The sequence below is a fragment of the Urocitellus parryii genome, chromosome 6 (genome assembly GCF_045843805.1).
Source record: "Urocitellus parryii isolate mUroPar1 chromosome 6, mUroPar1.hap1, whole genome shotgun sequence".
Lineage (NCBI taxonomy): Eukaryota > Metazoa > Chordata > Mammalia > Rodentia > Sciuridae > Urocitellus > Urocitellus parryii.
The window spans coordinates 150,989,200-151,017,109 of record NC_135536.1 but is presented as its reverse complement, the minus strand read 5'-3'; the positions used below and the strand labels follow the sequence as shown (position 1 = coordinate 151,017,109).

The window sequence follows — 27,910 nt, the reverse complement described above, 5'->3', positions numbered from 1 at the left end:
GCTTGCAAGATCCACGGGGTCGCACTCCGCGGTTAGAGGCCGAGGTGACGCCGGCTGGGGCCAGAGAGCTAGGAAGCACCCCGCCGACTGCCTGGGAAGGACACCAGCCTCCGTGGTTGGGGTAGAGGGTGCTGTGCAGGGTAAGCTACGGGCTTCGGGGGCTGCAGGTGGGCCTTCCCAAAGCGGTGGCACCTTGGAGGCGGGGGCCAGAGTGGAGGAGGGTCCGGGTTTCCCAGGGCTCACTCACCTGGCAAACTCTTGGTTCAGAGCGACAGCGCCTGGAGGGCTGCCTGAGGGTCACTCGCAGCCCCAGGCTCCTCTCTCTCTCCCTTTCTGCCCCGGTTCTGTTTGTCCTCTCTGGACATCTGGACTCCGCTGACCCGTGGGCCTTGTTCAGTGTTGTGGACCACAGGATGCGTAATATAGCAGGGGTCTCTATCCCCAAGAGGCTATACATTCCTGCCTCATTCATTCATTCAGCCAGCAGTTAGTGACCTGCCACCAAGCTCAGTGCCAGGGATAGGACAAACAGGCCCTTCTCCTTCTGGATCTCATAGTCCATTTGGGATGCCGAGGAAACAGGTAAGATTCTGTCGTTTCATCAGTACTGAAGGTAGGAGGACAATTAACTTTGATGGAATGGTGACCAGGAAGAGCTGGTAGGTGGTCAGGGTGGTTCTGCCTGAGTTGACCTGTGGCCATGGGTGCTTCAGGTTGAGAGAGGGAATGATCCTGGGTTGGACAGAGCTGTATACCTTCTGGTATATTCAGTGGAAGCATGAAACAGCCAGGAGAGAGTGAAAAGGGAAAGGACAGATGAGAGGGGACAGAGAAAAGTGTGCAGCTGGAAGCCATTGAATGGTTTTAAGAGATGGGAGAAAACCTACATTGCTGGGAAGGTCTTGGTAGGCACAATCCCTCACCCTGGATGTGCCTCCAAAGCAGTTAGTCACAGGGAAATTCTTGGACAGTTTTAGGAATCTTTACAGGTGCCTGTATTCTGGGATTATGTATACTGAGGCACACATCCTACAATCACACAGGATACAGAGGAAATCCCAAACCCTAGCCATCAGTGTGGGAATTTCAAACCTCTGGGAAGGAGTCTCCCTGGGGAGAAGTGGATGGTGAATTTTGATTACAAAGGAAAAAGGCTTTCCCTCAGACCCAGTGTGCAGAGCCATGGAGGGGGAAGAATAGTGTTTTTCTGGAAGAGGTTTCCCTGTTGATGTTGCCATTGTATTAAAAATGTAATCATTCATGTGCTGGGGTAGTAGAATGCTTGCCTAGCATGTGCAAAGGACCTGGGTTCAATCCCCAGCACTGAAAGAAAAAAAAAATGGCAGTCACTTGCAAAATCTGACAAGCATAATGCAGCAAATCCAAAAACAGTTTTTTATTCCTCTAGTTCTACCCTGGAAAGCATCAATTGGCTAATATGGTGTGTGTGTGTGTGTGTGTGTGTGTGTGTGTGTGTGTGTGTGTGTATTTCTCCTTTCTAGAGCCTAATATTCAGAACCTGAGGCGGGCAGCTATTTGTGTAAGGAAGTCTGAAAGTACCTCCTCTCCCACTGTTTCCTGTGAAAAGGAAATAGCAGGTGATGTTGACAGAACTTATTTATGTATGGCGTGTTGCTGAGAAAAGATTTTTTATGACTACCAGGAGAAGGAGTGGTTAGCTAGTGTGCTTTATTATGTCTCGTTTTTAGCCTGTGCTTCAGTCATTTTCAATTGTATCCTTTTCCAATGCTTTAACAAAAACCTGACAAAAACTAGCCAACAGATTAGGCAACCACCAATCCAATCATATGGAGCATGCATTTCCAGCTGCCAACCTGCTATCCCCAGCTAGTCAGGACAAGCTATAGACTTCTGTCTGTAACACTTGTTATGGTTTAGATATGCAGTATCCCCCAAAAGCTCCTTGTTGATGCAGGAATGTTCAGAGATGATTGGATTGTGAGAGCTATAATTTAATCAGTCCATCTTTGTGTGAATAGGTGATAACTGTTGGCCGGTGGGTATGGCTGGAGGAGGTGGGTCACTGGGGGAATGCCCTAGATGGACTCATCTTCCCTGCAGCTCCTTCTTCTTCTTATGGACCCCTGAACACAGGAGATGGCAAATAAGGGATTTTTTTTAATGGGTAGATAATAGCCACCTTTGCCTCAAATTTGGTAGACCACCTATTAATCTGATAGTGTAGAACATGGTTCTTAGACTGACTCAGGGCATGATAAAAACTTACTTCTATAGAGGCTGAGATAAAATGCTTTCATAGTTACAAGGTGTTAGTATTACTTTTGTGTCCTCACTATTCATCTCTGGCAATTACTGACTGCTTCAGAACTTTGTAAATATTAAGTCAATATTTAATGGTTACATAGAAACCTGAAGCTGGGTTACAATAACCTAACAAAGGGAGGCCTATGAGAGAAGCAGTAGTAGGGTAAGAGCTGGCTGCCTCAGCATGGGCATTCCCTACACCACATCTCTCTGATAATATCAGCTAACATCCCCTAATGCAGGTAATTTCCCAACCTACCATAGGGTCAGTCCCCTTTCTGACTGATGTCCTATCATGTCTAACTTGGTGTGTAGGGAAACCTGGTCACTACCTCCTCCTGCCACATGGACCCTCCCCAAAGATCTGTTCCTATCTGTGACCACACTCAGGTGCTAGGGCACTGTTAAAGCCTACATCTTTCTCTTACTGCCTCTTCTGTCTCTAAGCCATCACTCAAGCCTCCTTCAGCAGCAGTTGGCTGAGAAGCCACTGAACCCTAAGGAGAGAACTCAAGTGGCTAGGGCTGAGAGCAGCAGTAAATGTTGCAAGGGTGTGGAAAAAGAACCAAAGGAACAGGATGCTAATAAAATAAAATAAATAATAAAAAACAAGAACATTTAAATTAGGATGAATCTCAGTAAGGCATGGCCTGTCGCCTTTGTTGAAAGTAGGAGGTAACTAAAACTGTAAAATGATGAATTTGATGGGCTGGGGTTGTAGCTCAGTGGTAGAGCACTTACCTAGCACACATGAGGCACTGGGTTTGATCTTTAGGACCACATAAAAAAATAAACAAATAAAATAAAAGTATTGTGTCCATCTACAGCTAATTTTTAAAAATTTTTTTAAAAAATGATGAATTTGATGCAGTGCAGCAGTAGGCAGACCCCATCCTCTGCATTCCCCCACCACCATTGCCTTTCCTCCTCCAACCTCAGATCTCATGTATGTTACCAGCCTGGGTTAAGCCATTGGAGTATTTTTTTTAATTGTGATAAAATTTACCATCTTAGCCATTTTTAAGTGTGGCTTCAAGTATGTACACATTGTTGTGTAAATATCACCACATCTTTAAAACTTCTTCATCTGACCCAATGTATATGGTTGTACAAACAACCTTGCATCCCTGGGATGAACCCTACTTGATCGTGGCGCACTATCTTTTTGGTATGTTTTTGTATTTGATTTGCCAGAATTTTATCGAGAATTTTTGCATCCATATTCATTAGAGATATTGGTCTGGAGTTTTCTTGCTTTGATGTGTCTTTGCCTGGTTTTGGAATCAGGGTAACATTGGCCTTATAGAATGAGTTTGGAAGTGCTCCCTCTTTTCTTATTTCCTGAAATAAATTGAAGAGTATTGGTATTAGTTCTTCTTTAAAGGTCTTGTAGAACTCGGCTGTGTATCCATCTGTTCCTGGGCTTTTCTTGGTTGGTAGGCTTCTGATGGCATCTTCTATTTCATCACTTGAAACTGATCTGTTTAAGTTTTGTTTCATCCTGATTTAATTTGAGTAAATCAGATGACTCTAGAAATTTGTCAATGCCTTTGATATTTTCTATTTTATTGGAGTATAAGTTTTCAAAATTATTTCTAATTATCTTCTGTATTTCTGTAGTGTCTGTGGTGATATTTCATTTTTCATTACGTATGTTAGTAATGAGTTTTTTCTCTGCTTAATTAGCATGGCTAAGGGTTTGTCAGTTTTATTTATTTTTTCAAAGAACCAACTTTTTGTTTTGTCAATTTTTTCAATTGTTTCTTTTGTTTCAGTTTCATTGATTTCAGCTCTGATTTTAATTATTTCCTGTCTTATACTGCTTTTAGTATTGATTTGTTCTCCTTTTTCTAGGATTGTGAGATGTAATGTTAAGTCATTTATTTGTTGACTTTGTCTTCTTTTAAAGAATGAACTCCATGCAATGAACTTTTCTCTTAGTACTGCCTTCATAGTGTCCCAGAGATTTCAATACATTGTATCTGTGTTCTCATTCACCTCTCAGAATTTTTTAATCTCCTCCTTGATGTATTTTGCAACCCATTGTTCATTCAGTAGCATGTTACTTAGTCTCCAGGTGTTGGAGTGGCTTTTAGTTTTTATTTTATCATTGATTTCTAATTTCATTCTATTATGACCTGAAAGAATTCTGGATAGTATCTCTACTTTTTTATATTTGCTAAGAGTTACTTTGTGGGGCTGGGGTTGTAGCTCAGTGGTAGAACTCTTGCCTCCCATGATGAGGCACTGGGTTCGATCCTCAGCACCACATAAAAATAAATAAATAAAACAAAGGTATTGGGTCAAACTAAACTAAAAAAAAATAAATATAAGAAAAGAGTTGCTTTGTAGCATAATATCATAATTTATGGTCTGTCTTAGAGAAGGATCTATGCTGAGAAGAAAGTATATTCATTCATTGAATGATGACATATTCTATATATGTCAGTTAAGTCTAAGTTATTGATGTATTATTGAGTTCTGTAGTTCCTTTGTTTAGCTTTTGTTTGGAATATCTATCCGGTGGTGAAAGAGTTGTGTTAAAGTCACCCAGAATTATAGTGTTGTGGTCAGTTTGACTCTTGAACTTGAGAAGAGTTTGATGACGTAGATGCTCCATTGTTTGGGGCATATACATTTATTATTGTTATGTCTTGTTAATATATTCTTCTTTATCCCTTTTGATTAACTTTGACTTGAAGTCTACTTTATTTGATATGAAAATGGAAACCCCTGCTTGCTTCCGCAGTCCATGTGAGCGGTATGATTTTTCCCAACCTTTCACCTTCAGTCTGTGGAGGTCTTTTCCTATGAGATGAGTCTCTTAGAGGCAGCATATTGTTGGGTCTTTTTTTAAAAATCCAATCTGCAAGTCTATGTTTTTTGATTGGTGAGTTTAGGTCATTAACATTTAGGGTTATTATTGAGACATGATTTGCATTCCCAGCCATTTTTGTTTATGTTTGGTATTTAACTTGACTTGGTTTCTCCTTTGATTAGTTTTTCCTTTAGTGTAATACCTCCCTTTGCTGATTTTCATTATTGTATTTCAATTCCTCTTCATGGAATATTTTGCCGAGGATGTTGTGTAGTGCAGGCTTTCGAGTTATAAATTCTTTTAACTTTTGTTTATCATGGAAGATTTTTATTTCGTCATCAAATCTAAAGCTTAGTTTTGCTGGATATAAGATTCTTGGCTAGCATCCATTTCTTTCAGAGCTTGATATATGTTGTTCCAGGATCTTCTAGCTTTCAGAGTCTGGGTTGAAAAATCTGCACATATTCTAATTGGTTTTCCCCTATATGTAATCTGAATCCTTTCTCTCATGGATTTTAATATTCTCTCCTTATTCTGTATATTAGGCATTTTCATTATAATGTGCCTTGGTGTGGATCTGTTGTAATTTTGTACATCTGGCATCCTGTAAGCCTCTTGAATTTGTTTTTCCAATTCATTCTTCATGTTTGGAAAATTTTCTGATATTATTTCATTGAATAGATTGCTCATTCCTTTGGTTTGGAACTCTATGCCTTCCTCTATCCCATTAACTTAAATTTGGTCTTTTTATGCTGTCCCATATTTATTGAATGATCTGCTCATGTTTTCCTTACCATTTTCACTGTGTGGTCAACATTTTTTTAAAGAGTATATATTTTGTCTTCATTGTCTGACTTCCTGTCTTCCAAGTGATGCTGTTGGTGATGCTTTCAATTGAACTTTTAATTTGGTTTATTGTTTCTTTCATTTCAAGGATTTCTGTGTTTTTTTTTAAGAACCTCTATTTCCCTACTAAACTAATCTTTTGCTTCCTGTATTTGTTTATGTAGCTCTTTGTCCAAATGATCATTTGCTGCCTGTATTTACTCTCTTATATTATCTTTTAATTCACAGAACATTTTAACTATGAACATCCTGAACTCCTTCTCTGTCATGCTGTGCTGGCCGTGGATTCTAATAATGTGGTACCTTGATTTGTTTGGGGCACTTTCTTCCCTTGTCTTTTCATATTGCTTGTGTATCTTCTAGCACTGTGGATCCGGGGCGTTACTGTTTTTACCCTATAGACTTATAGTGCCCCTGTAGGGTTCCAATACTTCTCCTTTGAGGAGAAGGACAATATTAACAGATCCCAGTATAAACAATATACACCCTAAAAACAAATGTTTGCAATTAAGACTTTTACAGTTTGGTCACAATGTACAGAAATGGTGAATTCAATTATTATCTACAATATACTAAGTAGGTTTGTAAAAGGGTTTACAGTTTCTGATGGTGGACAAAGAACTGGGGGTGAGGAGTAGGATGATATGCTGAGGAAGAGGAAGGTGAGGATATAGAGTTATTTTATCTTAGGAAATGTGAAAGCGAAATCTAAAGAGGAAGATTAGTAGCAGGAGAAGAGAGAAGAAGTAATTTTGGGTAGACAAGTAAGTGGGAAGACAGTAGAGTACATAAAACACACACACAAATAAGAAAAATTTAAAAAGGTTAAAATAGTAGAAATTGGTGGGGGGAAAACAAGCAAACAAAAAAAAAGAATATACAACACAATGGTAATATACTATTTAGACATCCCAGTCCTCAAAATCCTAACACATGCAAAGTACTTGGTTTCACACAGGTTGGGTATTTAACATGTGAGGGTGGGAGAATAGAGAGGGAGAAGGAAAACAAAATCTTGAAGGAAGAGACAGGGATTGTTTTGGTTGGAGATCAGTATCTTTCCTGCTTCCATTCTCATCCAATAGGTGGGGTCATCTATTGTTAGCTGGTATCTCTGCCCTCAGGATGGTGAAGGTAACCAGAGTGTCACTGTGCCAGGCTAGCAGCTGCTGAGGAGAGGGGAGAGTTAGAAACTGAGTAGCTGGCCAGCCGGAGTTCCAAAGTAGGAGTTGCCCCCACCGAAAATGGTGATGAATGTGACCCAAGATGGAGGCACCTGCTTTCAATGGTGGGGTGTTGGGTCAGGTGGAGGGAGCCAGACGATGGCATTGGACTTTGATTTCAGAGATGATGTCTGTGGCTTGCAGTGTGTGGCTGCTGGCTGACTTCAGAGCCTGTATGGAGTTCTTGGGTGCAGGCAGGCTATTGCGCTTAGGGGACTATCTCCACTGCTGGGGGAGTCCCAAGATGGCAGCGGCTGGGGGAACCCCACATTGTTAGATGGGGGTCCACATGGGAGTGGCAGCCGGAGTCCCTGCATGTAGGAAGCGGCCCGGTGTCCTGTGTGGGAGTGGCATCCATGATTTCTGCTCATGTGGATGGCCAAATGTTTTGCACTGGTGCTAATGCTACTGGTCCTGCTCTAGTACCTGGTAGTCCTGCATGGGTGAATAGTTGGGAGACCTACTCTGACGCTGAAGCCCGGAGCCCTGGATGCACAGTGACCTTGATTCCTACGCAGGAGCAGGAATATCACTTGCAGAAAAGCAGTATTCTCACTACTTGAGTCCCAGGTCATGGAACAACACCGAATGCTGCTTGCCTCTGGCCAGCCATATTGGATCCCACCTGTTTTTCTTTTCTAATAGATTGGTTAAGACGACTTTCAAGACTATGTTCATTAGAAGTGGTAGAAGCAGGCATCCTTTCTTATTCCTGTTCTTACCATAAATGTCAAGTCTTTCACCATTGATCCTGTTGTGATTTTCTCGTATATGACATTTATTATGCTGAGATAGTTTATTTCTAATATATTGATTGTTTTTATTCTGAAAATGTGTTATATTTTATTATGTGCTTTTTCTACATCAACAGAGACAATCCTGTTGGTTTTTTCCTTCGTTGTGTTTTTTTTTCCTCTTTCTTGTGTTAATGAAGCATATATTACATTGATTGGTTTTCATATGTTACTTTCTAAGAATAAATCCCGTTTGGTCATGGTACATAAATCTTCTACTATGCTGTTGAGTAAAGTTTTCTAGCATTTGTTAAGGATTTTTTCATCAATATACAAAAGAGATATTGGTCTGTACCTATAGTGTCTTATCTGGCTTAAATATCAGTATAATACTGGCCTTATGGAACAAGTAAAGAGGTATTTTTTTGGAAATTTTGAGAAGAATTTATGTTAATTCTTTTTAAAATATTTAGTACAGTCAGCAGTGAAGCTATCTAGTCCAATACTTTTCATTGTTGGGAGATTTTTGATTCAATGTCCTTACTGCTTCTAGGTCTGTTCAGATACTCTGTGTCTTCATAATTCATCTTGGTGAGTTGTATGTTCCTAGGAATTTGTCCATTTCATCTAGTTATCCAATTTGAGGACATATCATTGTTCATAATACTCTCTTGTAATCATTTTTATTCTGTAAAATTAATAGTAATGTCCTCTTTTGTTTCTGATTTTAGTCAGGTCTTCTGTCTGTATTCCCTAGTCAATCTAGCTGGTAGGTTTGGGGAAGGAGGCTTGTTTCTCAGAACCTGCCTGGAGAGCCTTTCTGCAACCCAGAAGGGTGATTTGTCCTGCCTCCTGCCCCATTTTAGGCTTCTTCCCTCAGCCAGGGACATAAAAGCAGTACTTGTCAGCCCTGAGCTCTCGGGTCCTGAGGGCATATGGGTGTGACCACAAGTTGAAACCCAGGAAGGAGGGACCATGGAAGGCCTGCTACATGCTCTCTCCTTAAGAACCTTCATTCCATTTCTAACCCCACCTAGCAGCCTCCGGGTTGGCATGCAGCTGACATAGGACTGGCCCCTCTATAGTGTCTCCCTCCCCAGTCAATGTGGCCACACAGTCCTCACTGTTCCTAGTTCCCAGGGGATGTTTCCTTCTCTTTCCCCTCTGCAAATTCTGCATTCAGTAGCCTGTCCTGAGCACATTGAATCCCCAACGTCAAGATGCAGCTTTCCTGTGAGCAGCCTAACCTTACAGATGAGGAGAGCAGCCCCTCTGGGGGGAACAGTTTGACATGGTCACATGATACTGCAGTTTAAGCCCAGACCGGGTCCTGCTCCAGCTCTCATTTCGCTACCCTCTGTTCCCCTAGTAGTGCCACTGCACTCCCCACAACAGACAAGAAAGTACAGGACTGGCAGAGTGATGGATGTTCCCCAAGGGCAGGGGAAGCCCTGAGAATCAGTTCCCTCACTTCTTATCCATGGAAGACTCAGGTTTCCACATACTGCCTTGCACCAGGAGCTGATAATAAAACATGAGCAAATGCTTTCATTTGGGGGTGTATTGAACCAAAATTACAGTGACAAATTAATTTATTTTGCTACCTGGGTAGAATTTTCATAGACTTTGAAAGCATGCAAACATTACTTCCTCCTTGGCAGGAATGTACTATTCGAATGAAAGGAGCCTCTGTTGTGAAACTTCCAGAAAAACGAGTCACATTTTTCCCACTTGTTTTAGACTCTCCAGTTGCCTGAGGGACAGTTTTTTAAACCTTTGGAAGAGTAAATTGCTTTAGTGGAAGTATAAGTAATGATTCAAAGAATGGATGAAATACTCATTTCTCTTACTTGAATGATTTAGGAACATTGCTTACACATGGCTTTTTATTTTAAGTAGCAATGTATCCCAGACACTTAGGCCACAGCTATGATCTGTGCCCACTTCAGCACCTACAAAGGATACAACCGTGAACAGGTTACCCAGTGTTTGTAGCCCTCAGTTCTGGACCACACCTTCCAGAACCATTTCAAGGATCAAATGAAGCTTCTGACTCCAGGGAGTAAATGCAGGCCAGTTTCTGGTTGTACATTTTGTCCCTGAACTGCGGGACTTCTGACACACATTGAAACCTTGAAATCTGACATAGTTTTTCTGCCTCTCCTCTTTTCCTACCAGCAGACTAAGAAATGAGAAAAATACCAAATCATGGGACCCTGCGGATGACGAAGGTGGCATACCCCCTGGGACTGTGCTTGGGCCTATTCATCTACGTCGTCTACATCAAGTGGCACCGGGCCTCTGCCACCCAGGCCTTTTTCACTATCGCTGGGGCAGCCTCAGGGGCCCGATGGGGACAGCAGGCCCGCAACTCACTAGGATCAGCTATACGTGGTCATGAGGTCTTCTACGGGATCATGTTTGATGCCGGAAGCACTGGCACCCGCGTGCATGTCTTCCAATTTGCTCAGCCTCCTGGAGGTATCCTGGCCTGACTGTGAGCCTCTTTGCGCCCAGACGTGGGGTCTACCTTCTCCCCTATCATGGCAGGGCTCTTGGAATCTTCTCAACTAGAAGACAGTATAGGCTGGAGGCCTGCCTTGGACTCACCTGATAGCTTATCAAAATATAGATACTGAAAATGTAGCTCAGAGTAGATTACTTGCCTAGCATGTATGAGGTCCTGAGTCTGATCCTAGCATAACTCACAAATAATGCAGTTATTAAGAGATGTTGACTCAGGATGTGGCATCTAAATTCCCCAGGATTCCCAAGTTATTGTAATAGTAGCAAGTAATGATCACTACTGTAGAACAGTTGAGACCCTAGATGGCATTTAATGAAACCTGTCCCCTCCCCATACAGACTGTTTGGGTGGCTATGACCATGACCTGGGCCAGAGGTCATATCACAAGAGTTTAAAGCAGGATGTAACTCTATATTCAGGTTTATAACAACCAGGAATACAGGCAAGTTAGATAAATAGCAAAAACCTGGAACCCAGGCTGCCAGAAGCTGCCACAGTATGCCCAGACAGCCAGGTGATGACAGATGGTATGGCCCTCAGCAGTGAGAAGGAACCTGTAATCTGAGCTCCTACCAGCTTTGCCTCCTAGGGTAGGGTTAGGGCTCTGTCTAGAGGGCAGGTGGTTTCTGTAGGGGGACCCTGGTTGCTGCCCAGTTCTTCACTGTTTATCTCCCATGCCTGTTACCCTAAGGTTTGCCCTCTTTGGTGCATCTCTGACCTAGAGCTAGTGAGCATGTCAAGCCTTTTGCCAGACAAGTGCCAGGTCACACATATGAGTGTCCCTCCTCTAGTCCACAAAAAAGTGACCCTTTTGAGTAGATACTATTCTGGCATTTAACTGCTCTCTGTTGATACCAATAACCTCTCTCTAAAACTATTGTGGAATAGTTGATCTAATTTCACTATTATTTACTTTTATGTTTGGGCTAAAACTTTGCTTTTTAAAAAAAAATAAATAAATTACCTTTATTGAAGATAGTTTACATATAAAAATCCATATGTATTTAAAGTGTTAGTTTTAGTATGGTTAATTCTTGCTGATTCTACAGGGTAAATGATATTGCTTTATTTTGTAATTTATTCCTATAAATAAACATTTAGATACCATTCCTCCCTCCAGAAGTGGTTTTGAAGCTAATTTAAAGGCTGGAGTGAGGCTCAGTAATAGAACATTTGACTAGCATGTGTGAGGCCTTGGGTTGAAGCCACAGGATGCATCTGAACACTTTCCTTTGAGTTCAGCTTCCTAATAAGGTAAAATACTCAATTTCTTTAACAGACTCCTAAATCTTTAGGACTGTAATACATCCATTCCAGCATCAAGGAAGGTATTTTCATATTTATAGGTTAAAATCATTTGTTCTGTTGAATAAGCAAGAATAAACTGTTAAAATTTAACACTTTAGGGATTCCACCTCTTGGGTCCCCTTCTTCCTCTGGGAGAAGTCTTTTCTGCTATCCTTTAATAAACTTCTACTTTTCACTCTGAAAAAAAAAATTTAACACTTTAAATGGATGTAGTGTTCTGTGAGTGTTTTATATTCAATAAAGATTGTTGGGTTTATTTGTTTTGGTTTTTTACAGTACTGGGGATCAAACCCAGGGCCTCATGCATGCAAGCAATAGTCCTCTGAGCTATATCCTCACCTATCCCAAAGTTGAACAAAGTTCTGACCCAAATATTAGGTAGCATATTCATGTTCTGCTGAACTGAAGAGGCAAAATTTAGACAAAGAAGGATAGGGCCTCTACCACTCTGGCATTGGTCTATGTGGTCAGACCAAAAGTTCAGCTAGTCACAGTTTTTATATATATATATTCATTCATATGTCTGTGCCTGTACTCATTGTTGTGCCTTTTTAAAAACATTTTCCCCTTAGAAACCCCCACCTTGACCCATGAAACCTTCAAAGCACTGAAGCCCGGTCTTTCCGCTTATGCTGACGACGTTGAAAAGGTAATAATCCTCTTTTGTCTGTTTGTTCATCAAGTGTCTTCTAATAGTAAAGCCAACTCCTTTCCTTTGGATTAGGTAGACTATCTTCTTAGAGAAAGGCATCTTTGCTGGTGCTGACAGGGGCATTTGGTGCCTTTGAGTATGGTCAGGTGGAGATAAGTGTGCAGTCTCTTATTTTTTCACACTGTCTTGTGAGTTTTGCACATTTTTTTTTCCTTTTAATGATACTAGGAATCGAAGCCAGAGTCTCTTCACATGCTAGGTAAGTGCTCTACCACAGAGCTACTCCCCCAGTCTTAATAATATATTTTTAATTTCTTTTAGTCAGTGTTTCCTACCTTCCATCAAAAAAACTACAACAAAAAAATTAAAAATATATTTAAAATATATATATTACAGGAACTGGGGGTATAGTTCAATGATAGAGCATTTTGCCTAACATGAGTAAGGCCCTATGTTCAAGACCCAATGCTACACACACATACACAAAAAAGTCTATTATGCAAAATCCAAAAACAAAGTAAATGTAAAAGAATAAATAAACAAAAGAAGTTTCATTAAACTGCTACATAATGATTTCTGTAAGTTTGTAGTGTTTATACTTCTAAAGCTCTTAACACAACTGCACTATTACAGGATGTCTGGTTTAAGGCACTTGCAAAACAGGGTGCTTGTAGAATTGTGGGTTCCCTGTGGTTTCAGCTGCGTGTGTGTGTGTGTGTGTGTGTGTGTGTGTGTGTGTGTGTATGCGTGCTTGCAAATGTGTGCATGTGTCTGTTGCTGGAAATGGAACCTGAGGCCTTGCACGTGCTAAATAAGTGACATGAGCTACGTGTCAACCTGGTTCCACCATTTTCCAGATCCTGTTCTTGGATACAGATATGTCATGTTGTCAGACATCATAACACAAGCCTTGCTTTCTTGTAGCTTGATTTAAAAACAAGTAGAAATTTGAATTTGAGAATAGAAATGAGGTTAAAACCTGATTAAATTATATATCTTAGAATAAACTCATAGGATTTTAAAAATTTTAACCTTCTGGGTAGGTAACACACATTCAATGAGACAAATTTCTAAGCTTGCTAGGGTATCAGCAAGTATCCCTCCATGCTGCCCCCAGAATCACACCCCTGCTGTCTCATGTAGCCTTAAAGAGCTGGTTTACATACACATGTGTTATTTTCTTTGTTTTTATTTTACATACACAATAGAGTAGCAAAGTCTGTCACCTGACATGTATTTCATAATCCCCACGTGAATTCTTAGATTGGAACTTCTGGGTAAAAGTAAGGTGAGTTTCCCTCTTGGACAGACATTGCCAGTTGCCCTCTGTGGCGGTGTACCCATTGACATGCTCAGCTACACTTTGTCAAATTGCTCCCTACTCCACACCTCTTCTGACATAGGACCTCATGTAACCTTTGGGTCTTTTACACCTTTGTGTGACATAGTTCCTCAGTGTAGTTATTCATGGCACTTAGTTCTACAGTTTTGAAAATTAGAAAAAAATGTTTATATATTTTAAAAAGTGGGGAGATGGCACTGTATGTTGGGTATGACAGCCCCTGATTTGCTTTTACAATGTCCACAGAGTGCTCAGGGAATTCAGGAACTGCTGGATGTTGCTAAACAAGAGATTCCATTCGACTTCTGGAAGGTCACCCCTCTGGTCCTCAAGGCCACAGCTGGTTTGCGTCTGTTACCAGGAGAAAAGGCCCATAAGTTATTGCAAAAGGTGAGCTGAGCCATTTCCCTCTCTAGGGGGTGGCTAATGATAGCTAAAAACACTCTCCCTGTAGCCAGTGTTGAGCAGAAAGAATACATGGAAGTGTCCTGAGGGAACCCTCAGTGTTCACAGCCTCAACTTTAGGTGTCTTTTTAATGATATTTTAGGATATGTATGTTTTCTAGAGTGGATCTGTGTCTTGTAACAAGAAAAAGAGCTTTATTTTAAAAGTACACTGCTTTTGAAGTCCATCCCCTACCCAGAGATTTGCTGTCAGTCAGAGGGCTATGGGAACTAAACTCTTTGACATCTCAGCCCAAACTTACTGTGCTCATTTTCTCTAGGGACAGAGTCCTGCTCTAGGTCTGATGCTCTGACATGACTGCTTAAGAGGCCCTTAGCCTCCTTTCCAGTCCCAGCACTCCTCAGGGCTCCCATGTCCCTAATTGCCTGGCACTCTGCTCTGGGGCTGGGAATGACTCTTCCTGTTGGCTGTATCAGGAAACTGCTTTAGGCAAAATGATCCCCCTCAATCTCTACACTGTTCCTACACTATTTACCTGAGAGGTGATGACACAGTGTACATCAATCAGGGTTACACACAATGTGGAACTGTGGGACAACAGTGAGGTTGGGGTGTGCAGATGCATGTAAGTTTCTGTATACTAAGACTTGCTAGAAAAGAGAGAAGGAAATACACCAAAATGCTCATGGCCTCTGCCTCCCTTCTGCTGGGCTGGCTCCCCGAAGCAGTGCCCACTAGACTTATAAGTGGTCCCCAGGTTTGAGCTCTGCCTTGTAGGGCTTCACACCCTTCATCTCACATCCCAAAGCTGGGCAGCGTTTTGGGGCCCTGCAGTCGCACTGTACAACAAACAGCTCACACCCACGCCATCCATTCCCGCAGAGCTCTTCCAGTCCAAAGTGTCCTAAGACAAGGTCACAAGGGCAGCAGATGCCTTAGCTAGCCTGGGGAGGAGATTAAGTGAAGAAACCCCTCACAGAGGATAGAATAAGCTTAAAGAGAAATGGAAGCTTTGCTGCTCTTCAGACCCCTCCATGTTTGATTACTACCTGCTGACTACATGCCACACCTGGAAACCACTGAATACATTCTAAATGATGAAGCAATGTCTCTCTTTACATTTAGGTGAAAGAGGTGTTTAAGGCATCACCTTTCCTGGTAGGGGATGACTGTGTTTCCATCATGAACGGAACGGACGAAGGTAGAGTATCCGAAAGTACCTCCAGACAGTAATGCTGTCACAACAAGAGGGCTCTATACTGCTACTGGGAATTCCACACATGGAAGCTCTCTCCTTGGTCAGATACAGAAATGAAAAATAATTGAGGTTAGGGTCCCACTCAACATTTAAATATACCAGATGGTCTTTGGGGGTCCAGTGTGACAGATTCTCATCTTGACCAACTTCAGATTTAGCACAGATAAAGTTTCTGAAAACATCTTGTCTTCAGTGTTAAGGATGTTTGGAGAGAACCCAGTTGCTTCCATGTTTAGAATATTGTGGTTACATTGCTAATTCTAAGACAGACATTTGAGGATCCTCACTGGCCCTGATTTTAAATATGACCTTAAAAGTAAGATTGTAGGGTTGCAGAAGTAGTGAGGGGTAGAACACTTGCCTAGCATGCATGAGGCTTTGAGTTCAATCCCTAGTACCACATGACACACACACACAAAGTGAGTTTATATGGGAGTGGAGGGGACATTGGGTTCTTTTTCTGCCTCTTCCAAAAGAAGAAGCTGGTGATAAAGAATGGGAAGGAGGCATGGCTTTTGGTAAAGTGTTCTGGGTTTCAGTGTGGCATCTTCTAGAATAGCCTGCCAGAAGCTGCTGGATCTACTTATGAATGAATACCTCTCTGTGGATGGTCTGAAGACTGAGAGCATTCAGGCAGTGGGCAGTTGGTACTCCTGCAATCTGAAAACCAGCATGTAGCCATCTTGGTGTTATGTTAACAGCATCTCAAGCAATTACAGTGCTGCCTCTGCCACTCTTTTGTAGGCGTATCAGCATGGATCACTGTCAACTTCCTAACAGGTGTGTGTTTACTTCAAAGGGAAAGACTAACAGTTCACAGTCATATGTAAAGGAGGGCTGATGGCCTTTCTGAAGAGCAGAGATCTTGTTTCTATAACCCCTTGGATTTCACAGCATTGCTGGTCCTGAAGTAGGCTGTTGGGGATGGGGGCGGGGTTGCCTGGCCCCATGGTCAGCTGTGCACTCACAGGGGTGCATGCTGGAAGAGCACCTCTCCTGAACTATTTCTCCCACTCACTGTTCCTGCCTGTCTCCAGTCAAACCTCTACCAGGGGCCCTGTTCTCTCATTTCTGAGAGAAGTAGTGAGTAAAACCAGCCAAGTTTCTTAATAGTCAATGTGATGCAAATGCTAATCACCTTATAACAAAACATCTATTCTTGGGAACAGAGAAAGAAGTCATTTTACATAGATTACAAGTACAAGTCCCTGCAGTGGAATAGTGCAGTGTGTCTGATATGGATATGAGAAAGAAAGAAGTCTCCTGGCAGGATTTACTCCTTTGGGGGGTGTGGGGAGAAGATGCTAGAGGATATATGAGGAATGTCCACCTCACAGGCTTTTGGGGAACAGAAATGAAGATGGGACCAATGAGTAAGGGAGAGGATTGGAATCCTTCCAGGGCCTGTGTCCCAGGTTCCAGCATTTCCCTGGAAGGTAAGGCAGCGGCCTGCGACCTGGTGAATGCAGCCAGTATACAGTCTCTCCAGACAGGCAGTGTCAGCCTGTCAAAGCCAAAGCTGGGTTGGGCAAGGTGGTCCTATAGTCCCAGCAACTTGGAAGGCGGAGGCAGGAGGATTTCAAGTTCAAAGTCAGCCTCATCAATTTAGTGAGGCCCTATGAAACTTAACAAGACACTGTCTCAAAATAGAAAGTAAAGGGCCTGGGATGTGACCCCTAAGTTTAATCCCTGGTACCAAAAAAAAAATTTTAAATGCCAAAGCTGGTAGAGCCATTGATGTTGTCCTTTAAACATATAGTACTCCTTTCGATGGAGATTTTTAATTAGTTGCAGTTATTTTTCTGTCTTGTTTTCCTTTCTGCTAAAGGTCCAGCTATTAATCACTTTGATCTGTCTACTGTCATCATCTACTTACTAACATGACAGTGCTGTGTCTTCACCCACTGTGCTGTAGGCAGTTTGAAAACCCCAGGAAGGAGCAGTGTGGGCATGCTGGATTTGGGCGGAGGATCCACTCAGATCACCTTCCTTCCACGGGTCGAGGTAACCAGCCCTGCCTGCCTCAGTGCCTTAGGGGAGGCAGGTCAGGGGATGCCCAGGGAAGGCCCATTGGCTGGTAGAAGTCACTCCACACCTCCAAACCCTGGGCCAGCTCCCACATAGATAACACTTCTTATTTGAATCTTAACTCAGCTGAAAAACAAAACCAAAATAGAAATTCCATCTTCAGTGGGGTGATAAATTAGATCATAATCAGAAACCTTTGGGTCAGAAAAAATGAAGCCAGTGGCTCCCATCCCTTGCAGGGTCCCAGAAAAGGAACAAGAGCAGACAGCATATATTCTGACTCACAGGAGAGGAGAGAGCTCTACCCTTATCAAGACAGATGTTCTTAAGGAGATAAAAATGCTTCCAGTTAATATTATCTGCTATTTAAAATAGCTCCCTCCTAACCATGCCTGTAATTACAGCAACTCAGGAGGCCGAGGCAGGAGGACAGCAAGTTTGAGGCCAGCCTCAGCTTTTCAGTGAATTCCTGTCTCAAAATACAAAGGCCAAAGGTCTTCTATTTCTTTATTGTTTTAATTTAAATTGGTGCTTTATAGATATACATATAAGTGGAATTCATTGTAGTGTATTCATATGTGTACATAGCTTAATTAAGTCAATTTCATTCTGCAGTTCCTCCCTTTACACCGTCTTTCTCCCTCCTTACCTCTATCTCCTCTCTTAACTCCACTGATCTCCCCTTTGTTTTCATGGCACTCCTCCCAATTTTTTCCCCCTTATTTTGCTCTAGCTTCCACATGTGAGAGAAAACATTCAACCCTTGACTTTGTGTGTCTAGTTTATTTTACTTAGCATGATGTTCTCTAGCTTCAATGATCATGTCAAAATGAACCCCACAATTATGTATATCTATAATACACTAAAAAAAATTTAAAAAGGGCTGGGGATGTAGCTCAATAGTAAAGTTACCTGGGTTCAATCCCTGTACTGCAAAATAAAAAAAACTCCCAACCCACCGATTTTTCTATTATGTTTAGTTTCCAGTGGAACAGAGTAATGAAGTTTACTGATATCCTGATTCTTTTGGTTGGGCCATATTTTTCAGAATGGGTAAAACACTACTTAAAAGGAAGAAACATTCTGGATGCTTTATTTTTTGTTCCTTGCTCCTTACTCTTTCACAGCACAGGACTTAATGAAAATTTCATTTAACTGACTCCATCTGAATGTCCCTGTTCATCCAAATGAATTGAAGGAATGGGGACAGTGTTCTGGAAAGACAAGGGAAATATAGTCACCATTATGTTCCTCCCCAGGGGACTCTTCAGGCCTCTCCACCTGGCCATCTGACAGCCCTGCAGATGTTTAACAGGACCTATAAGCTCTACTCCTACAGGTAAGTTTACTGGAGTTGGGGGAGGCTGATGGGACAGGCGGGCAGCTCTACTGGCATTGCATGTCCCCTGGTTGCCTCCAACTCCTGCCTCATGGAGTAGCTAGATACCAGCAGATATGCCAAATCCTAGAATCCCTCGTGCTGTATTCATCTGAATCCTCCTCATCCTGCCTGCTCTGCCCTACCCAATTTCATCATTTTTAAATTTATTTGTAGTAAAATCACATTCTTCTATCAGGCTTATTCTGTCCTGCTTTGAAGAAGGCTTGCAAAAGACTGAGGCGAGCCCATAGACTGTGCAGAAATTTCCTAAGCCACCTATTTGCAATGTGGCATATTCATAGATTCTTGTGCTTTGTGAAAACTAGAGTGGAGTCTGTCTCATTCACTGCATTGTCCACATTGTAATAGGCCCTCGTTTGTTGAATTAATTAGCTGAATCATGCCCTAAACTCAGTAAGAGACTTCTAAAAGAAGCAGGAAAGCCCACTAAATGCTTTGTCACTGCACAAGGTCCCACCTTTCCCACTCATGTTGGGCCCTGACAGATGGATGTGTTTCTGGCCAGCCTTACCCAGGGCACTATTTCCACAGCTACCTGGGACTGGGATTGATGTCAGCACGACTGGCGATCTTAGGCGGTGTGGAGGGAAAACCTGGTAAGTGGAACATGTTGCTCAAGTCTCCTTCACTGCATGCTGGCCACCGGCCACCCAGCAAAGGTGTGGGGCTGTTGTAGGCCTAGGAAAGACAGGCCTCAGATCTTGTCAGTGATGTCCTGATGGGGATGGAGGAGGACATGTTTTACCTCTGCACATTCTGTGGCTTTGTTTTTTGTTTTGTTTTTGTCGTACTAGGGATCAAACCCAAGGCACTGCACATGCTACACAAGCATCCTACCACTGAGCTACCTCCTAGCACCGTTGTATTTTTATGAGACATTAGTGAAATCATTTCTGAAACAAATTCTAGGAACCCAAATAAACTATATAGTCCTCACCTACATTTAGAGTCAACTTGTGTATTACTAAGCTATCACTGTGACAAAATGCTTGAGATAAACAACTTATAAGGAGGAAGGATTTAGTTTGGCTCATGGTTTCAGACATTTATGGAGAGTTAGCCCTGTTGCCTTTGGACCTGTGGTGAGGCAACAGTCAGGGTGGGAGTGCATGGCAGAGGCTACCTCATGGCAGCTGGCAGGCATAAAGAGAGATAGGAGGGGGTGGGGGCCTTTCAAGGGCTGTCTCCCAGTGACCTAACTTTCTTCCAGTAGCCCCACCTCCTAAAGCTTCCACCACTTCTGAATAGTACTACATGCTGGGGAGCAAACTTTTAGCACTTGAGCCTTTGGGGGACACTTATCCAAACCATAGGAACTTGTTTTTAGGGATTTGAAGAGATGACCTGGTTTTTCAGACAGTTCAGGACAGACCACGAGAAGGGGATGCTGAAGCGATTTCCATCAGGGGAAGCTTTTCTCAGTCACAGCGATTCCCACTTGCAAGAACATACCTCCCTCATCTCTGCTTATGAAAGATCATTAAAAAAAACACAAAACTTGACTTCCAGGTGCGGTGGCACACACCTGTAATCTCAGCAGCTCAAGAGGCTGAGACTGGAGGATCGCAAGTTCAAAGCCAGCCTCAGCAATGGGGAGGCGCTAAGCAACTCAGTGAGACCCTGTCTCTAAATAAAATACAAAATAGAGCTGGAGGATGTGGCTCAGGTACCAAAAAATGAAGCAGCAGCTTGGCCCTTTCCTACAGTCATGTCTAAGAAGAAACCTGAGTCTTGCCAGGTCATTAGATGGAGCATCTCATCCCCGGTCTTCACTGCTCCTTCCAGTGGGCCTCGAGTCCACGCACAAATGCTCTTAGAATAATCTATTTTTGGCTACCCTGAGGCTAGTGTCAGCCTGGTTTTCCTGACAGCACTGACAGTGACCAGATGTGTATGTGTATGTGAGGCACTCTATCCAGAGTACAGAGTATGTTCCCCGGCCATGGGGCCACACTCTGCCCTCCACCTGTCCAGCACTTCTGCCACTTCTTCAAGGGCCTGGCGGTTCTGCCAGGATAGGAATGTTCAACTAGAATATCATTTTTCTATGTAACCCTATTCCAGGTTCACTCTTTCAAATCTTGGTATGTATTCTCAATAGTATCTCCCTTGTTGTAAACCAAAAATATGTCCATGTCTCAGAAACACTTGCACCCCTCACTTCAGGGCTGGAAACACCTGCTTTTTAGCTGACAAGGAGAATGCAGGCACTATTTGCCCCTTTGTGGTTAGCTATGGAGTCATGGCCCAACTTCCATTCTCTTCCCACTCATCACAGCGTTGGGAAGGTTTCACCATCTTTATTACATAGCAGATCACCCCAGACAGTGGTGAGCAACAAATGGTGGGGCTGAGGATGCAGCTCAGGGAAGGAGTGCTTGCCTAGCATGCCTAAAGCCTAGGTTTGATCTCATGTGCCTCAAGAAAGAAAAACAGCAAATAGTAGTTGTTTTATTGTTGTGTCTCATGATTCCACAGGGCTCAGTCAGGTGGTGGCTTCACTAGAGTCCCAGAGTCTTGTGTGGCTGCAGTAGAGGAAGCTCAGGCTGGCATTCTGTGCCATGGCACTACTCTGTGTGGCTTTGCCCCCAGAAGGATAGACAAGGCTGCCTATGTGGCACCTCCAAAGAAGGAGGACCACCCTAAATTCACATACCATTACTTCCTACCCAGACCAGAATCCAGGAAGGAGACAAGACCCTCTCAGTGGAGAGCACCCTGCTGTCTGTGAGGGATGGCAGTGAGAGGGTAGTCTTGGACACCAGATACCAGCTTCTTTTGCTAGTTGTAGGCCCTGGATTTTGTTCTACAGAATACCACTAATTCAATTTATGGCTTGGTGACTTCAGGTGGGCTTCAGTTCCTGGCCTTGCCACCAACTTGCCAGTTACAGCCTCATCATCTCTAAAATTGGGTAATGATGGCTCCCCTCCCAATAGGGTTGTATGACTGCTGACTGAACTGTACTTGGCCCAGTACCTAGAACCCTGAAGTCCCCAAGGAATGGCAAATAGTCATGTTTCCAGGGCCAATGAAGTTTTCTGCATCTTCTGTGATGGAGGAGGGTTTTCCTCTCCTGCTGACTTGGAATGTCCCCAGGAATCAGGTCTCCTCTGGCAGAAGGAAGCACTTCAGTACCTTGAATATCAGGCAACATCATTTTCTGGTTTGTTTGGTTTTTTTGTTTGTTTGTTTGTTTTTGTTTTTGGTACCAGGGATTGAACTTAGGAGTACTGCACCACTGAGCCACATCCCCAGCCCTATTTTGTATATTATTTAGAAACAGGGTCTCACTGGGTTGCTTAGGGCCTCTTCATTGCTGAGGCTGGCTTTGAACTCATGATCTTCCTGTCTCAGCTTCGAGCTGCTGGGATTATAGGCCTACACCACCATGCCCAGCTGCTATCCCTATCCTGTAAGGCCCTGGTCTGGTGGCACTATGCTTTTTTTCTTTCATTTTTATCTCTTTATTTCAGTTAAGGATGGAAAGGACTTGGTCAGCCCCTGTCTATCTCCAAGTTTCAAAGGAGAGTGGGAACATGCTGAAATAACATACAGGATTTCAGGACAGAAGGCAGGTATGGTATGTTGGTCATTTGTCAGTGGCTTATGAGGTCCACTGGCAGCCGGCCCATCCCCTGTACCTTTTCCAAATACCTCTCAGAAGGAGACTGGCACAGACAAGCCCACACTGGCCCTGGAAACAGAGGCAGCTCTGGGAACCCTCACCAGGGCTCCAGAGGCCTTTGTCAGAGCTTGGGAACTGCTGCCTTGCCTCCCCCCTGTAGGGTCTCTGCACAAGGCTTCCTTGTCTGTCTCCAGTGCTTCTTTCCAAAGGGCCCAAATTCCTGTCAGGCCTCCAATGAGGAAGGACCTAAAAACCTCAGGTTCTAAGACAAACGGCTTTATCTGGGCTGCTGGCCCAGAAGTCCTGTGCTGGGCCAGTTTTGTACACAGAGAAATGGAGACTTCTCTGGCAAAGGCTACTTCCCACCGCCTGCTCTGGATATGGAGATCCTGCTGTCCTGTGAGTAAGCCTCACAAGACTTGCCCTCTCAGCCTAATGGTCTGTATTGCTTTATACCCTTGGAGTCTGTAAAAATATTAAACCATTGTTCCAAGGCTGAACCCATGGCATAAGCAAGGTCCATCTTTGGTGACCACACAGGTTTACTGACTCATTGGTCCACTGTGCATGTTCTGAGGACCAGGTCTCCCTGTAGGCACCCAGCATACCGCAGGACAGTGCAACTAATGTCCCCTGAGGAGGAATCTGACAGTAAAACATGAAAAATCTCTTTGACGAAAAATAAAACAAGGAAATGGGGGTGCCAAGAGGCACATTGCAATGTTAACCAGGACAAACAAGGAAGGCCTGTGGGGTGTTTTGAGCCAAAACATGAAGAAGTGGAAATGAGACACCCAGATCTAAAGCAAGGATTCTCCAGGCCAGGGGAAAGCAAGAGCAAAAGCCCCGAGATAAAATATTTTTTTTTAGTGAACAAGTAGGCAGTAGTATGACTAGTCTGAGGAAAGACATTGGGAGGAAATGAGATCTGAAGGTCAAGAGCATGGCTCTGTGGCCTGTTGAGAACACTAGAAAAGACAGGGAGACTGGCTTAAGGCAGATCAAAGTATGGGATATTGATGTGCCTAATGAGATGTCCAAGGCTGTCAGTATGACCTCCAGAGTCTGTTAATCTCTAGGGCCCCGTGTTGCAGTTCTTCTCCAGCCAGCTATGTGAACTTGGCAAGTGGCCCACAGGGGCTCAGTGTCCCCCACCCTGTGATATAGCAAGGAAGCACTTCTGAGGCAGCTGCTGACATGTAGTTCAGTGCTGGCTGGCAGACAGTGAGTGCAGAGTGACTGATACCCGCTGGCTGATGAGGACAGCTACACAGGGCCCTTTACCTGGGGCCACAGTTAGGGTACCCAGGCCACCTGCCTCAGAACTGGGCTCCATTCTCTCCGGCCTCTCTGTACGTGGGGGCTTCCTTACCTGCTGATCTGAACCAGCATGGTTGCTATTGCCATGTGCAGTAAGCAGCCCCTGACTTGGGATCGGTGGGGGCATGAAGTCACTAAGAAAGGCCCCCAAAAGCCACATATGGCCTGAGTGCCCAGGGCTCTTCAACTGCTGGGTGTATGTTTTTCCTTTCCCTGCAGGGAGCCTCTATGAGCAGTGTGCCAGCCGAGTGTCAGAAGTACTTCGAAATAAAGTACACAGAACAGAAGAGGTGAAGCACGTGGACTTTTATGCTTTTTCCTACTATTATGACCTTGCAGCCAGTGTCGGTCTCATAGGTAAGGATAGGGGCTGGCTGGGCATTGTGGATTTCCTGGGCAGAGGGCCTGTGACAGGTGAATAATTGTATTGCCATGTTGGAAGTAGACTTAGGAGGGCAGAATTGTGGGGAGACATCTTGTCATCAGGATAGGCAATACTGAGCTCTGTTTTTATAGATAAATTAGTTCCTTAAGCTAGTTAGTTCATGCATAGACAGTTACATACTGTTGATTTAGATTCCTGCTGGAGGGCAGGTCTTGCCCTGAGCTGACTCACATTGTTTAACTGCCTCAGACTCTTGGTATCTTGCCTGGGCCCTGTGGCTCTCTCCCCACCACTGGAGGGATCAGCCTCATGATGTGGGTCTCCCTCTACCTTGTCCTTCCTAATCCAGGGAACAAGGTCAGTGCAGAGCCAGGTGTTGGAGTTTGCTGGGGCTATCACTGGCCAGATTATATAAACACTTGTGCGAAGGTTGTAAAGTCACTTTAGTGGTTGGAGACCAAAATTTTCTTAATGAAATAAACTGATAATATCAGCATGCATTACCTGAGGTAAGAATAAGAACCCCAATTAATACTTTAAATAAAAAACTTCCCAGAAGGAACTAATGATGTCACTATTCCATTCCCTGGGACCTGGGGCTTCCCACAGCATCTATAATGGCTCTGCTGCCCCAAGACAGGACTGAGTGTGGAAAGTGCCAGCCAGGGTGAGTGGTCAAGGTGGCATGCAATCTCTTCCCATGACTGGTTGGCCTGCCAGGCCTAAGGAGCTAGAGTGGCACACTGTTCTGATTGCACCAGAGTTATGGACATTGTAAGCCAGAACCCACCCACCTGAGCTTGGTCTAGCAGCCCACTGGGGTCCCACACCCTAGCCACAGGCTGTCCTTACCAGAAGGTAAGCATCTTCCCTAGGGTGACCTTAGGAGGTATGGAGCTATTCAGAAACACAAATCCACCTGCCTGTTGTGGTCATGCTTGGCTCTGAAAGAGCAGTATGAGTTATATTTGGAATTCAGACTATCCTTTGCTGGGCACAGTGGTACACAACTATAATTCCAGCAACTCAGGTGGCTGAGGCAGGAGGATCACAAGTTCAAAGCCAACCTCCTCAGCACCTTAGCAAGGACTTAAGCAACTTAGTAACACACTGACTCAAAATAAAAAGGGCTGAGGATGTAGTTTATTGTAAAGTATCACTCTAGTTGAATAAAAACAAAACAGAACACCTCAGACAACCCTTAATAGTGACATCTTTACAGTGATATTTGCTGACTTAGAGAATACCCAGAGTCAGGGGCCACTCCCTCCATTACTTTTTTTTTAATAGAACTCTTTTTTTAACCCATAGTTGGAAAATTGATATTAGAATACTGTTGCTGAATGAGTGCTATGGCTTCAAGCAGCATTTCCACCCCTGTACTTTTACTTTTCCTAAACTACAAGTCTGTGCAGTCCATACAGTCCAGAGATCCTGATGAGGTTCCTTTGGGGGGGACATTGCAGGGTTTGGGAGGTGATGATCCTTGAAAGCTCCTCTATCTGTTTGATCCTGTGGGGAACAACTGTCCCAACTTGGTCTAGCTGTACCACCTTAGAGGCCACAAACTGGCTGGAGTGTAGCTCTGGTGGAGCACTTGCGTAGAATATGCAAGGCCCTGAATTTCATCCCCAGCACTGCAGAAAAGAGAAATTATGACCCATGAGTGTAGATGGCTACATAGAACCAGGGGAGGCTAGTGTCTGCATCTCTGCACCTTGGAATTCCTGGGATGGGGTCCCTGGGCATCAGCCTCAAGCCTCAGCAGGATCATGAGCTTCTGTGCTGCTCCTGGAGACTGGGTGCCTGTCTCATCCCACAGATGCGGAGAAGGGAGGCAGCCTTGTGGTCGGGGACTTTGAGATAGCGGCCAAGTATGGTGAGTGTCATGGTGCTTGCTGGGGTAAGAGAGGCTGAGGGGGTGGATGGACAGAAACTGAGGAAGTGGGGGACAGACACCCCACAGTGCTTATGTGGCCCCAGAATTCCTTGATTCTGGGTTGTACCAACCAAGTGAGTATTCAGAGGTATGCAAGTGCAGAGTTCAGAGTGCACTGAAAGAGCAGTATGGACCTGTATTCCACGTCTGCCTTTTTAATAGTGACCATGGTCAGAGGCCTATGTTCTGTCCTGGCTGCAAAAGGGCCACAGTCCACAGCCTCATCATTGGACTATAAGGAACAGATTCCCTCATTTCATTTTTTCTGACACCTTTTCATTGCTACCCGGGTGACCACAAGAGTGATTTCCCCTGAGATGTCCCAGCGAGTTCATGATTATCACATGACCCTGAAAAAGTCAGGTTTCCTGAACAGTCTGGGTTGTGGAAGTGAAGGATTGCACTCTTGTGTTCTCTTTCCCTCTACCTATTACCTCATCTAAGGCCTGCTCACCCCAACAGCCAGGGAATGAGTGTGTGTGAAGTGTTGGTGTTGGTATTCTGCTCTTTTGGTTGCTGCTCCCAATTTTCAGGTCAAGAATTAACATTTTAAGCAGGGCATGGTGGCATACATCTGTAATCCCAGCGGCTCAGGAGGCTGAGGCAGGAGGATTGCAAGTTCAAAGCCAGCCTCAGCCACTTAGTGAGGCCCTAAGCAATTCAGGGAAACCCTGTCTCTAAATAAAACACAAAATAGGCCTAGGGATGTAGCTCAGTGGTTAAGTGTTCCTGAGTTCAATCCCTAGTGCCCCCCAAAGAAGTTACATTTTAGTATTTTTCCATAAAAAGTTCTACCTTCTCCCCACCACTCAATGGCTTTTTTTAAGCTTTCATGTCACTTTTGGGTTTGTCCCCATAGACACTGGGTATATTGGTGAATTTGCCCCTCTTCCTCAAGAACAAGAGTGGATTATTTTAAGCTAGTTATTCTGTCATTTTCATCCCCTGGAAAGCACAAGTTTTATGCAGGTGGATATCTGGGAGTGATGTCCAGGGTCACAGGTGCAAAGATATAGCCTGGAAATTGGTGACTTTCCACTGTGACCCCAAGACAAGTTGTGCAGATCTCTCTTGGTCCTAGAGTGCAGGCTGGGGTAGGCGAGGACTGGCCTCATGGCCTGCCTTTGAGTTGCTCTGGTCATGGTCACCTTTCCATGCCAAGCTGCAGCCTTAACTATAAATAAGGAACATGGATCTGGGTGGGTACCCAGAGTGGGTGGAGTTGGGGTCCATACAGCACACTGTCCCCCAAGGAGGGGATTGTCTGAACCTAACTGGGAATTGGCCATCTCCTCTCAGTGTGTCGGACTCTGGAGACTCAGCCACACAGCAGCCCCTTTGTGTGCATGGATCTCACCTACATTACCTTGCTGCTCCAGGAGTTTGGCTTTCCCAGGGATAAAGTGCTGAAGGTAGGGACTTACCTATTGGGCACCCCTGTCCCAATTATGTTGTGTGGTACTGGGATCCCATTATTGAAATCTTGTCCCCCATCCAATCCTTGGCATCCAAGGAACAGCCCAAACTTCCAGCTACTGACTGGGCTGCCTTAGTATACAGATCTACTCAGCCTTTCCCATATGAAGGTATATGATCTCTGCCTCTCCCTTTGTCTTTTCAAGCTGACTCGGAAAATCGACAATGTGGAGACCAGCTGGGCTCTGGGGGCCATTTTTCACTACATCGACTCCCTGAACAGAGAGAAGAGTCCAGCCTTGAAGTAGCAGAACCCCAATCTCCACTCCAACCAGTATTCCTGGCTCCCATCTCCATGGACCCCTCCATCCTGGACATGATTTTATCCTTGA

The 27,910-nt window shown here is 43.9% G+C and overlaps 1 protein-coding gene across 2 annotated transcripts; it reads left to right on the top strand.

Annotated features, from left to right (window-relative positions):
- Entpd6 (ectonucleoside triphosphate diphosphohydrolase 6) lies at positions 1-27,910 on the top strand. Of its 2 annotated transcripts, XM_026393026.2 has the most exons (14): positions 1-140; positions 10,086-10,388; positions 12,315-12,391; positions 13,983-14,126; positions 15,268-15,343; positions 16,145-16,180; positions 17,316-17,404; positions 18,688-18,767; positions 19,362-19,426; positions 22,307-22,408; positions 23,998-24,135; positions 25,986-26,042; positions 27,402-27,514; positions 27,725-27,910. In XM_026393026.2, exons 2-14 carry the CDS (start codon positions 10,097-10,099, stop codon positions 27,824-27,826), a joined length of 1,371 nt encoding a protein of 456 aa, XP_026248811.2. In that variant the 5' UTR covers positions 1-140; positions 10,086-10,096; the 3' UTR covers positions 27,827-27,910. The 2 variants fall into 2 exon arrangements, with proteins under 2 accessions (XP_026248811.2, XP_077655739.1); XM_077799613.1 differs by lacking the exons at positions 17,316-17,404; positions 22,307-22,408; positions 23,998-24,135; ... (1 more) ...; positions 27,402-27,514; positions 27,725-27,910.

Coding starts and splice junctions, on each gene's coding strand:
- Entpd6 (XM_026393026.2), top strand. CDS start 10,097: ATGAGAAAAATACCAAATCATGGGACCCTGCGGATGACGAAGGTGGCA. Junction 10,389..12,314: donor ATTTGCTCAGCCTCCTGGAG/GTATCCTGGCCT, acceptor TTTTCCCCTTAG/AAACCCCCACCTTGACCCAT. Junction 18,768..19,361: donor TATAAGCTCTACTCCTACAG/GTAAGTTTACTG, acceptor CTATTTCCACAG/CTACCTGGGACTGGGATTGA.